Genomic DNA, 14148 nt, shown 5'->3' with positions numbered 1-14148 from the left:
GTAAGTTGTTGTTCACGAGATCATAGTTCTCAACTTGTAAGTTGTTGTTCACGAGATCATAGTTCTCAACTTGTAAGTTGTTGTTCACGAGATCATAGTTCTCAACTTGTAAGTTGTTGTTCACGAGATCATAGTTCTCAACTTGTAAGTTGTTGTTCACGAGATCATAGTTCTCAACTTGTAAGTTGTTGTTCACGAGATCATAGTTCTCAACTTGTAAGTTGTTGTTCACGAGATCATAGTTCTCAACTTGTAAGTTGTTGTTCACGAGATCATAGTTCTCAACTTGTAAGTTGTTGTTCACGAGATCATAGTTCTCAACTTGTAAGTTGTTGTTCACGAGATCATAGTTCTCAACTTGTAAGTTGTTGTTCACGAGATCATAGTTCTCAACTTGTAAGTTGTTGTTCACGAGATCATAGTTCTCAACTTGTAAGTTGTTGTTCACGAGATCATAGTTCTCAACTTGTAAGTTGTTGTTCACGAGATCATAGTTCTCAACTTGTAAGTTGTTGTTCACGAGATCATAGTTCTCAACTTGTAAGTTGTTGTTCACGAGATCATAGTTCTCAACTTGTAAGTTGTTGTTCACGAGATCATAGTTCTCAACTTGTAAGTTGTTGTTCACGAGATCATAGTTCTCAACTTGTAAGTTGTTGTTCACGAGATCATAGTTCTCAACTTGTAAGTTGTTGTTCACGAGATCATAGTTCTCAACTTGTAAGTTGTTGTTCACGAGATCATAGTTCTCAACTTGTAAGTTGTTGTTCACGAGATCATAGTTCTCAACTTGTAAGTTGTTGTTCACGAGATCATAGTTCTCAACTTGTAAGTTGTTGTTCACGAGATCATAGTTCTCAACTTGTAAGTTGTTGTTCACGAGATCATAGTTCTCAACTTGTAAGTTGTTGTTCACGAGATCATAGTTCTCAACTTGTAAGTTGTTGTTCACGAGATCATAGTTCTCAACTTGTAAGTTGTTGTTCACGAGATCATAGTTCTCAACTTGTAAGTTGTTGTTCACGAGATCATAGTTCTCAACTTGTAAGTTGTTGTTCACGAGATCATAGTTCTCAACTTGTAAGTTGTTGTTCACGAGATCATAGTTCTCAACTTGTAAGTTGTTGTTCACGAGATCATAGTCCTCAACTTGTAAGTTGTTGTTCACGAGATCATAGTTCTCAACTTGTAAGTTGTTGTTCACGAGATCATAGTTCTCAACTTGTAAGTTGTTGTTCACGAGATCATAGTTCTCAACTTGTAAGTTGTTGTTCACGAGATCATAGTTCTCAACTTGTAAGTTGTTGTTCACGAGATCATAGTTCTCAACTTGTAAGTTGTTGTTCACGAGATCATAGTTCTCAACTTGTAAGTTGTTGTTCACGAGATCATAGTTCTCAACTTGTAAGTTGTTGTTCACGAGATCATAGTTCTCAACTTGTAAGTTGTTGTTCACGAGATCATAGTCCTCAACTTGTAAGTTGTTGTTCACGAGATCATAGTCCTCAACTTGTAAGTTGTTGTTCACGAGATCATAGTTCTCAACTTGTAAGTTGTTGTTCACGAGATCATAGTCCTCAACTTGTAAGTTGTTGTTCACGAGATCATAGTTCTCAACTTGTAAGTTGTTGTTCACGAGATCATAGTTCTCAACTTGTAAGTTGTTGTTCACGAGATCATAGTTCTCAACTTGTAAGTTGTTGTTCACGAGATCATAGTTCTCAACTTGTAAGTTGTTGTTCACGAGATCATAGTTCTCAACTTGTAAGTTGTTGTTCACGAGATCATAGTTCTCAACTTGTAAGTTGTTGTTCACGAGATCATAGTTCTCAACTTGTAAGTTGTTGTTCACGAGATCATAGTTCTCAACTTGTAAGTTGTTGTTCAAACTTCTTTTCCATGTTAATGGCTCTACATAGTAGTTGTTCACAAACTGAGTTTGGAAAAGTGTATGGGCTTTGATATTTTTTTTTCAATCTTCTCTATCTGAGAGAGCCAAAGTCATTGAAGCAGTCTTGCATTCTAACTACATAACCTCAATATTCAGCCCTTTGATTTGATCTGTTATTACACAAACCCGGATTCCACAAAGAAACCTTGAGTCAATTTTTCGCTCTTCTAACAAGGACATGTAGGAGACGGGAAGAGAAGACCTTGAAGAATAGTAAAGGCAGACAAAGAATCTGGTGCTAAATCTATATAAGTTGCTTAAACTACATTGAGGACACAATGATTGGGACGACCGAAGTAGCTGGAGTTTGGAAGGTAGGTAGATAAAGTCGTTATAGCTCAGTTTACAAGATATAACGTGTTTGTAACAGCTATTGATTTTCCACATACGGTAACATATTTGTTATATATTAAATGAACAGACTAACTTATAACAGTTGAATCTGTCAAATAGACTAAGGAATTAATTATAACTAGAATATAGTAGATTGCTCAACATAACTTTTATTTTAGCAAGCTAAAAATATCCTCTTTCCTCACTTTTCTTTTCCCTCACGCACACATTCAGTGTTAAGCGAATTATCTCACTCTAAGGTCAGTATTTTTGTAATTATTTTTTCCAGTGAGCCAGTAATTAGGTATTTAGACGTTAATTCAACCAAAGGCTGACGATTTACCTTTGATTAATTCTTTATAAAGTTTCTCCAGGGTATATTTCTAGTTATTATTACATGTATTGCAAGACTAAAGCAGAAATTAAAACCATTTGGCGTGAAATAATGTATAACTAAAATTCTTTCACCTCCAGCTGAACATTTAGCAATAGTTTTAACATGTCAGCTGACATACAGTACGATGTGATCCAAAAAACTACTGAAAGGAAAAGGACTAACATACGTCGTCTTAAAGTCAACTGTTTTTATTCATTACTTAGAAAATACAAGAAATAAAATATTCAGGTGAATATTATTATAGCAGTACGAGATTAAATTTTGTGATGCTTAGCATCAACGGACAGACTGAGAGTTTAGAGTGCTTAGGAATTTATTTTTATTAAATGGTAAAAAATGCGATAACACTGACATTGATTCAGTATTACTATGAGAAACATTTAGGACATGAGTAAATTTTTAATGATAAAAGAATTAAAATGTTTTTGGTTGTTTAAAATGTGGTGAAAATATTTATAATTCTTTAAAATACCCATATACTTGTATCAAGGGCATGCCATAAGATGTTTGCTTGAATAAGCACACTGATCAAATTTAGTGCCTGAAATTTAATAGCACTTCATAAATAAACCTTGATAAAAACTGTGTTTAAAACTGCATATTAAGTTTTATTGTCCTGTCACAGCCCAAAAAGCGAAAAGAATTGTCAGTACAGCAGAGAGATCGCACTAAAACTTTACGTGATGCTGGTTGGACTCTTCAGCAAATTGCTGCAGACATGAAATATTCCCCAAACACTCAAATACATCTTAGATCGTAAGACCGTAACAGGTGAATTTAAAAATAGGAATAAAAGAGGCAGAACACATAAACTCAATGATACTGATGTTTAGTATCTTCGTTTATGCAGTTTTTTGGGCAGAGGGAAGAATGTCACTGATCTCAAGCATGAGTGAAACAATCATGTACCAAATGACTCAACCAGAATGGAATATTTAGTCGTGTAGCAGTTAAAAAAATCTCAACTTCAATCTCCAAAAATATTGTCAAGAGACTGAAATTGGCTAAACAGCACAAAACCTGGACTGCTGATGATTGGAAAAATGATGTTATGGACGGATGAATCCAAATTTGAAATATTTTGTTGAAAGCGTAGGTTGTACACCCAGCAGAAGAAAGGTGAAAGATACTTACCTCAATGCATAGCACTTACCATGAAGCACGGGAGAAGAAGTGTGATTGATTTGGGAGTGTTTTTCTAATGTGGCGGCAGGGTTAATTTGCAAAATATTTGGAATAATTAACCAGTGCAAGTACCATCAGCTAGTAATTCGTCATGGTATACCCAGTGATTTGCGTATTATTGGTAAAGAATTCAACTACCAAGAAAATTATCTCAAACACTTATCCCAGCTACGCAGAAATTACTTAGCTAAAAAAGAAACTAATGGAGTCATTCAAATGATGCAGTGACCACACAGAACTCCGATATTCACCCAATTGTGCAGATCTGGGAGTTGATAGATCAAAAACTTGACAAATCAAAATTTACTTCCAAAGAAACTTTATGGGAGTGAATTAGAGACATTTGGAGTAAACTCCAAAAAGACATTTTGTTTAAATATGTTTCTACAATGCCTGAACGACTGTCTGCAGTCATTAGAGCAAAATGGGGACACACAAAATATAAACTGTTTGATAACTCAAGAACTTCCACTGAGTTTCTGTTGTATTAATTATGAAGTTTAATAACATTTTAATCTTTCACTGTGACTTACCTTCCACTGTTCTTTGAAAGTAGCCTGAAATCTGAATTTGTCTTTGTCCTAACACTTTTGCACAGTACTGTATGTCATTATTATAACAGTAATATGTCATTGTTATAACAGTTATATTCCATTGTTATAACGGTAATATATCATTGTTATAACAGTAATATGTCATTGTTATAACAGCACTTTTACTGGTGTACATTATTCTCATTGTTAACCATTTCAGAAAATTCAGTTCAAAATTTTCGTTGTCACTACATTAATACAGTATTACCCTAGAATAGAATAAATAGAATAACTATGTTTGGTAAAACTTCCAGTTAAGAAGTTCCGAATAAATAAAGGCTAGGTTATTGATATTAACATTAGTCATGACATTGGGAAAACAATAATAAATAAGAATAAAACACCTTACAATATAGGCAATGTATAAGATATTATGTCACAATAATATTGGTAATCGGTTACATACTACATCATAAGGTTTAATATTAACGTTCCTTTTTTTTACGCATGCTTTGAGATATATCCATCACGTTTGAAAAACTCCTACGGGCTGAATGTTTATGATGTAATATACACATACATAAACTAGTTCCAAACGTTTTTTTATTTGTGTACTACGTTTTTGCAATGCCATTTCTAATTTTTAACTGATACATTAAAGGAAAGGTAGCTATTAAACTAATAAACAACACTACCATTAATTTGTTGCTCAATCCTCTCTGGCCGAATAGTGGGATTTTACCATCATTCATTGTGCACCGACATGTTCAGATGCGTTTCAGCAGCAAAGCGGAACAAACCCCAACCATTGGATTCACACTATGTGCAAGCCAATCTGTAGATCACGTTGAGCAGATCTCAAAAGCAATATTTGTATTTCGTCAGAGTTATTATTATTTCAAGTCTTTTTTGATGAGTGTCTTCATTCTTCTGAAACAAGCATGAACGAAAGTAAATCAGATTAAATTTCAAACCTGTTTTTAAAGCACCGACTTTTCTCGTAAATCGATTGTTGCTGTTTTTTCTCTCTTTATCAATAACTGTTCTAACCTGGGTGTAGTTAACGATTTTTAAGCATGCTTTAATTGTCTTTTATAATTATGTACAGCATTTTTATAATTTATTTAATATATATATGTTCTAATCAACCAAATTAAATATTTTTCTTAAAACATTTCCTCGTATAAGTAATCTATAATTTTCTGCCATTCAATTACAGGTCATTCGAAAGCTTTATATTTACTCTTTGGATTTTATTTTCATATTGATCGCACGGACAGTCGAAACACAATAAAATATACTTCTTTTAACCCAGTATAGTAGTGGTCCATGGCTAATGTATATTAGTTAGTGGCTTCTAAACTTATAAACGGCAAGAAAAAAGTGGCTGTGTTAAGGAATATCATGATAATATACACGTTTTTTTTATATCTTGTGAGAGTTTAAAAGCAGTTAATAACAATATTGATTTAATGATAGCCATAATTCTTTATATATTCGGTTTCTCAACAGTTACCATCTATATTTTTCTCTTTTTGCAAATATATTGTGATGTATCCTGTTGTACCTGATACTGATAGCTTTTATTTTCGATTAATGTTTCATATTAATAAGTTACTTCTTTCTTGTAGCGGTATATTCGTGATGAAAAGTGTTCTTCTTGTAGTAGGTAAGTTTACTTCATCATCAAACTTATTTTTACAAGTATAGGCCTTCTTTATGTGATACAGCATTGAGACATGAATTAAAAATATGTACAGTTAAGGTATTTAATGTGTAACAATTTGTGTGTAAATAGATAAGTAGACAGGTAGATAAATAGATAGACATTTCCCGAATGTTTTGTTTTGTCAGATATTAATGAAGTTAAAAATCTGATATAAAGGTATGTTAATCCAACACTTACAAAAATAGTGATGTTTTTAGTTGAAACGTATATTGAACCTTGAGCAACGTTTCAGAAGATTATCTTATACACATTTTAATTTATGGTATTCTATACGTACAATTTATGCTATAAACTATTTAGATAACTTCAATTTATTATAATATTTAAACCTCCCAATCAAACAGAATAGCTATTATTGCCAGAAGGTGTAAGAAAAATATGTAAGGTTTTCAAAATACAATATAACACTGATCAACTTCAATCCTGGTAATGGGATTATACGGAAATTTAATTTGGAAAGCATGATAGTTTTAAACGAAATTCAACACTATCGGCTTACAGCTGGACCAAAACATACTAAACAGTTATTCACAGCTATCATAAAGTTCGGATTTACGTACACAATTTGTATAATTGTTTATTGAGAATTATATTTTGAAATTTTATAACACTATTAATTATATTTCTAATAAAATATTAAATTAAAGGTATAAGTAAAAAATAATCAAACACCCGATACTTGGGCTGGCTCTATATGGAACCGTGAGCGCCTTATAAATGTTAACTACATAACAAATTTCATAATATAAATAGGAATAACCGTTTTGCTACTTTTCAAAAGCACCCCAGTGGCTCAGCGGCATATCTACGGACTTATAACGCTAAAATCCGAGTTTCGATATCCGTGGTGGGCAGAACACAAATTGCCCATTGTGTAGCTTTGTGCTTAATTCAAAAACAACAACATCTTTTCAAAATGTTTTTACTCATTTATATATTGTAGGACCGACGTCTTGTTTTGTGAAAGTTGCTTAGGGTATTTTGAAAAGAAAAATGAAAACATTCTAGTCCAGCTCACTCTACACTTTCAAGAACTGTAAACAACAAAATTATACGTTTTATACTTTCTAAGTCCATCACAAAGCATAGGTTTATATCTTTTAAAAAAAACTATCGGGTCTTGTTGATTTAGTTCTCAAATATTCTTTTTTATATGAGTGTTTCCTTTTGGGGTTTTTTTTCCTATATGTTATTAATACAATATCTTTCTCATACTATTAATGAAGACCTGTTATTAAAATAGCTACAGGTGACGTGTTAATACCATTGAACAGAGCATGCTGGTTAAGTCAATGTAGAGTGTGCAAGGCCCGGCATGGCCAGGTGGTGAAGGAACTGGACTCGTAATCTGATGGTCGCAGGTTCGAATCCCTATAACTCCTAACATGTTCGCTCTTTCAGCCGTGGGGGCGTTATAATGTTACAGTCAATCCCACTATTCGTTGGTAAAAGAGTAGCCCAAGGGTTGGCTGTGGGTGGTGATGACTAACTGCTTTCCCTCTAGTCTTACACTGGTAAATTAGGGACGGCTAGGGCAGATAGCCCTCGTGTAGCTTTGTGCGAAATTCAAACCAAACCAAACTAAAAGTGTGCAAAGTAGTAGGTAAAAGTAATAACATGTCGTTTATGAAGAGAAGAACAAGGTAAGTTAGTGAGAATTTACAAGGCTTTGGAACAAACCACAGATAAGAGAATTTTCAGTAGGTTCTTTTGATGCTATTTTCCGCCTGAAAACGTTTGTATGTTAGATTATATTTTATGGAAAGCTACAGACATTGTCTTTTATTTCATGACAAAAAAAAAGCCTGGTTAGGTTTTGCTACGAAAAGAGACAGTAAAATACATCAATGATCAGGTCATTATTTATCGAATACTGTAGTTAGATTTATCATATTCAAACTAAGTGTGTGAGAAAAAAGGAATTAGATTATTAGTATGTACGTGTGCTTTCTTATAAAAAATCTGTGGGCTATTTGTTATGTCTACCGAGGAAAATCGACATCCTGAATAAAGCATTACAAGTCTGAAGACTTCCCTCTGTCCCACCAGAGAACCTTAAATATTTTAAAAACTATACTATTTATAATTAATAGGAATATTACATTAATATCTTGTACAATAAACGGTTGTTTATAAAAGGGACTTGCCCTAAGATGTAGAATTTCTTATACACATATACTCTGATTTCTCACTAAACTTTGAATTATCTTAAATTTTACTTTATTTCTCAAGAAAATGTATTAAAAATGTTTTAAAAACAGGACTATTGAATTAAAATAGCTAAATCTAAAAAAAAAACATTATTATTCAAATTTAGTCTATATTCTGGATTTTTTATGGTAGGAGAAAGTTGTGTTTTTGTTTTTGAAGCACATGAGGTTTTCCGTTAAAATTGTAATGAGTTATTCTACGAAATAAACATTACCTGATATTTTACTATTAATTTATGCCTTAATTTCTTATAATTATTCCAGGTACCTTGGACCTGATTTGATTTCCCAAGAAAAGCAGTTTTTCTAATAACGTAAGGCCCGAAACTGGTAGCTGCTGTATTCAGAAAGATAATATGTTAATGGAATCAATCGAGTCTAAAATAACTATAAATATAAAATATAACTTATTGATCAACAATAACAAAAACTGAAATTATAAGACAAAAGGAAGTATGCTAATATTTGTTTGTTTTTTGTAAAGTACTTCAGCAATAATTTGGAAATTTCACAATATAACAAAATAAAACAAATTATAAGATTTGTAAAGTCAAAATTGTATACAATATAATGATTTATTGTTATGTTTCGTAAAATTTAGTTAAAAATTTCCGTGTGTTTCTTTGTTTTGTTTTTGAATTTTGCACAAAGCTACTCGAGGGCTATCTGTGCTAGCCGTCTCTAATTTAGCAGTGTAAGACTAGAGGGAAGGCAGCAAGTCATTACCACCCACTGCCAACTCTTGGGCTACTCTTTTACCAACGAATAGTGGGACTTACCGTCACATTATAACGCCCCCACGGCTGACAGGGCGAGCATGTTTAGCGCGACGGGGATGCGAACTCGCGACCCTCAGATTACGAGTCGCACGCCTTAACACGCCTGGCCATGAAAGAAAAAACAAAAATAAGGTGTTTCAGTGACATCCTTAACCTCCTATACCACCCTAGTTTGGTAAAGGCTGAGTCTGTCAGCTTCTGTGATGAATCAAAGATATTCCAACACCTCCTTATTGCTTTAGGTATACACTAAAGCAGTGTGTCAAAACAATTCATACACGTGGTTTTTATTTTAAGTCTTATAGACTTAACAGTTTTAAGTCTTAGAATCTATAGCCAGTGAGATGGATCAATACCATTCTAATACATCTAACACCTGTTTGTTATGCTAAGACTAACAACCGATGATGTGGGTCGTAGATAGTCTAACACCTTTTCTTTCGGTAGGTCTAATAGCCACTGTTGCTGGTCAAGGCTTTGTCTATCTTTTTGAGAATCAACAAGAAGATACACCGGACCCTTCAAATAACTTATTCAATCCTGATAATTACGTGTACAAACCGCCTTCGGCTTTGAATCAGGGTATTTTGCCTGCACAGCAACCTAGGTTATCACCTCCGACAACCCGTCGGAGGTCATTTCAAGAACATCCTGAAGATCAACGACAAAGAACGCCACAAGAACAAGCGCGGCGCGTGCCTCCCCAATCTTCTGAGGTCCAGCACAAACCGATACGATCTCCTGCAGGTCGTCTACCTCCTCAGTATCAACCAGAACCAGTTGTGGATCCTTCTAGACGAGTCCAGACAAGCGAAATCCCTACAGCAAGGCATTCTGGTCAACAGGCAACTTTTCCAGCATCTACGACATCAAGAGGAGGATCCTCAATAGAAGACATTTATGCTTCTTTGGAAAGACGTGTTGATGAGTATGATAAGAAACAAAGAGAACAAAAACGTTTGCGATCTTCCTTCGCTCCATCTACACGAATGCGTTCTGAAGGAAGAGCCATCTCTACTAGATCACAGCCAGCAAGATCCCAGCAACACTATAACACATACTCTCAACAATATCGTAACATACAGACTCAACCCACAAAGCCCCTGTCACATACTAATACCTATCAAGAACAATATTATAACAATCAACAAGGACAGTCTCGACCTGTTCAATCATCACAACAACCTAATACCTATCAAGAACAATATAACAACAATCAACAAAGACAAACTCGACGTGATCAACGTCTAAGACAGGCTAACACTTATCAAGAGCAATACAACAACAATCAACACAGACAAACTCGGCCTGATCAACATCTAAGACAGGCTAACAGTTATCAAGAGCAATACAACAACAATCAACAGAGACAGACTCCACGTGCTCAACATCTGAGACAGGCTAACAGTTATCAAGAGCAATACAACAACAATCAACAGAGACAAACTCGGCCTGATCAACATCTAAGACAGGCTAACAGTTATCAAGAGCAATACAACAACAATCAACAGAGACAAACTCGGCCTGATCAACATCTAAGACAGGCTAACAGTTATCAAGAGCAATACAACAACAATCAACAGAGAGAATCTAGACCTGCTCAGTCCATTAGACAAGCTAACACTTATCAAGAGCAATACAACAACAATCAACAGAGAGATTCTAGACCTGCTCAGTCCATTAGACAAGCTAACACTTATCAAGAACAATACAACAACGATCAACAGAGAGAATCTAGACCTGCTCAACCCTTTAGACAGGCTAACACCTATCAAGAACAATACAACAACAATCAACAGAGAGAATCTAGACCTGCTCAATCCTTTAGACAGGCTAACACCTATCAAGAACAATACAACAATAATCAACAGAGACAGGATCGACATACTCAACAAGACGCTAATTATTATCAACAGCAATATAACAACAACCAGTATAGACAGGATCAATTTTCCCAACCTCAACATCAATCAGTTACCTACCAACAGCAGTATGGTAACAACCGGCAAAGTCGCGTCTCTAATCATGCCCAACAAGAGGATTACTCTTACACATCTCCAAACGTAATGTCACAAAATTACAACTCATCACGACCCTCAATATTTGCAGGCCAGCTAGTGTCACCAGGCCTTCCTGCTTCCACAATTCCTGATGATGGATCTACATCTATAGTAAAGTTTTATGCTGAGCTCGAGCGAAGTGCCATAGAGTCACAAAAACAACAAAAGATGTTACAATTAAGAGAATCTTCTAGAAGACAGAAAAACGTTCAAACTACTCAGGCTCAATATTACCCCAGTAATGACGTAACTAATCATCCCAGCTATACAGCATCCTTTGTTGACCAACAGCAATCACGACAACAGAGAGTTCGCCAGAGAAGAAGTACAGTTACTGAGACACATGCAGTTCAGGAATACACTGATAATAGAAGATACGTATCACCTGGTCGTGCTGGTGGAAAACTTCTTTCAGCTCCAGTAAAGACCGCAAAGGAGACGCAGTTGAACCCATATGAAGCAAATAGGAATTATGCAAATTTGGCTGTCAGTTTGAAACACTCAGATTCTGATACAGATGGAATTCGTGATTATTTTAAAATGGGTTATTCCATGTTGGTCTCCATTCCCCAGACAGATACCAACTTGTTGGGCAACATAAATATTTAACAACTTCTTGTTAGGTAAGAACTGAAGTAACTTAATTTATATTTACAGTCGTTTTTAATTAAAGTAAAATTTTGCTGATTTAAAACCTTGCAATATATTTTTTTATATTTCATTGTTTAACTTGCATTTTAATTTTGTTTATAAGGAGTTGCAAAAGTCAAGGATTACGAGTGGAGCTTGAACCTGATATGATTCAGGCTAAGTTTTATAAAGAAAGTGTATATTGTAACCAATGATTATTGGATACATGCCATTTGTACTGAATATTATGATTTTAACCAGAAACTAAATTATACATTTTAAAGGCTCGATAAATACACAATATTTGACTGTCCCAGAATATGATCACTAAATTAATCCCACTGTATCTTATGGAATAACTTTAAGAACAATGTATTGTCAATTTCTGTGCTTTTCATCCAGATATTAAGTTAATCTGGTTTATTTTATTTTGAATTTCGTGCAAAGCTACTCGAGGCCAACCTGCGCTATCTGTCCCCAATTTAGCATTATAAGACCAGAGGGAAGGCAGCTAGTCATCACCACCCACCGCCAACTCTTGGGCTACTCTTTTACCAATGGATAGTGGGATTAACCGTAACATTATAACGGGGATTCGAACCATCGACCCTCAGATTACGAGTCAAGTGCTTTAACCACCTGGCCATGCCGTACCCTAAGTTAATTTGATTATGCCGGAGAATAATATTTGTATCAATCACATTTCTTGTTAAAAGTTTTTTCTAGTGATTCCAACAAATGGAGATGCAAGAATGAAAAATACGAAGTTATTAAATTATGACGTAATAACGCATTTCACGTCATTCTTTTTATTATTTATGAGACATTTTTCATAATTATCGCATTTATCAAAATGTTCCTTTTTTTTAATAGGAGTCGAGAATATTTATGTTTAACCAACAAGAGCCATCATTAACCAAGCGAACTTATCTCTCCACTGGTAGTACAAAGTGGACAGTGCTAACTAAATCTGTAAGTTTCTACCACGTAAGAGAGGGACAGTGTAATGTGCTCGAGTCATCTGAGGAAGAAATACAGATAATTCAAGACAAATGATCTAACTAAAGCAGCAAGACAGTTTTTTTCTCATACAAAATATGTAAAATAAGATATTATTAATTGTATGTTTCTTTCCAATGTATATTTTGTTTAAAAACTTATAATCTGTCATCTCAACTACAAATTACGAGTACAAGCAGATATCTTTTCCAACCTATCAATCAACAAAAAATACATTTTTGTTTTACTTCTAAGTTATTCTAATAATTACGTAAGCAATTTCATGTTACTCCATTCTCTCAGGCCACTTGTTATTGTTCTGTAGAACGTCTTTTAAACTTGTAAATAGTGAAGAAAAATAACGAATCAAATTTGAAGAAGATTTAAACATGAAATAACAGTTATATAATGATAATAAATATCTCCATTTCGAATTGTATTATAATTAAAATTACATTATTAGAGTATGTGAAGCACATTGTAAATCACATTCATTTTATTCGTTTAAAAATCTTTTAAGTAATCAAGCCTTTCTTGGTTTAATAAAATGAAGTTGAACATCTGAGTTTTCATAGCAGAATGTACAATTCCACAATTAAAAGTTAAATATTTGTCAGAATGACATTTCTGAACCTAAATCCATTCTTGAAACAAAACTTTCTGTCATACTTGCAAAGTGAATCTCATAATAATAACATTACAATGAATGCAAAAGCGAAGACTTTGTTATCTTGTGCTAAGAAATTGTTAATACAAAATATCAGCATTTTTCAAATTAATTATAAGGGTCTTTGTAGACATCCGAAATGCGAAGACTATATATACAGATTTAAAACAGTTTTATCCTCAATATTAACTTCTGAGTGTGAACAATGAGAACTTAACTGTTTAGATCATCACGTATTCATTTTTAATTTTATTGTAGATTGTTTTCATTGAAGTTGAAACCTAAATAAATAATTTACGGGCTGTTTTTAAGAACTGTAATCTTTCCTGATTATGCAATGTGTTTGCAACCCAAAAGAAACTAATTTTTTTTCTTTGTAATGCTGGAACAGAACAGTATTTAATAACAGCTTTTGATACAAAGTATGCTATCTATATGGATCAAAATCAACATGGGTGAGAAAGGTAACCTACAAGTTAAAGATGTCAATACTATAATCTATACTGGTGATTACTGCAGAATATTATATGTCAATGCACCTGAAAACTTTGATTATAATAAAACAAACTTTACAGAAAAGTAGTTATTACTTATCAAACAGACAAAATAACAATTGTTTGTTGTTAGACAGATATGTAACTATTAAAATATTACAAAGTATTTATTAACTGTTAA

General features: G+C 33.8%; 1 protein-coding gene across 1 annotated transcript; it reads left to right on the top strand.

Moving 5' to 3' along the window:
• Positions 1-2157: 2157 nt before the first annotated feature.
• Positions 2158-13777, top strand: LOC143229267 (uncharacterized). The gene is made up of 4 exons (XM_076461379.1): positions 2158-2265; positions 6031-6068; positions 9565-11800; positions 12681-13777. The coding sequence occupies exons 2-3, from the start codon at positions 6044-6046 to the stop codon at positions 11784-11786; spliced, it is 2247 nt and encodes a 748-aa protein (XP_076317494.1). The 5' UTR covers positions 2158-2265; positions 6031-6043; the 3' UTR covers positions 11787-11800; positions 12681-13777.
• Positions 13778-14148: the final 371 nt, after the last annotated feature.

The sequence above is a fragment of the Tachypleus tridentatus genome, chromosome 10, assembly GCF_004210375.1.
Source record: "Tachypleus tridentatus isolate NWPU-2018 chromosome 10, ASM421037v1, whole genome shotgun sequence".
Lineage (NCBI taxonomy): Eukaryota > Metazoa > Arthropoda > Merostomata > Xiphosura > Limulidae > Tachypleus > Tachypleus tridentatus.
Note: the sequence above shows the minus strand (reverse complement) of the source record. Positions and strands in the feature narration are given on the sequence as shown.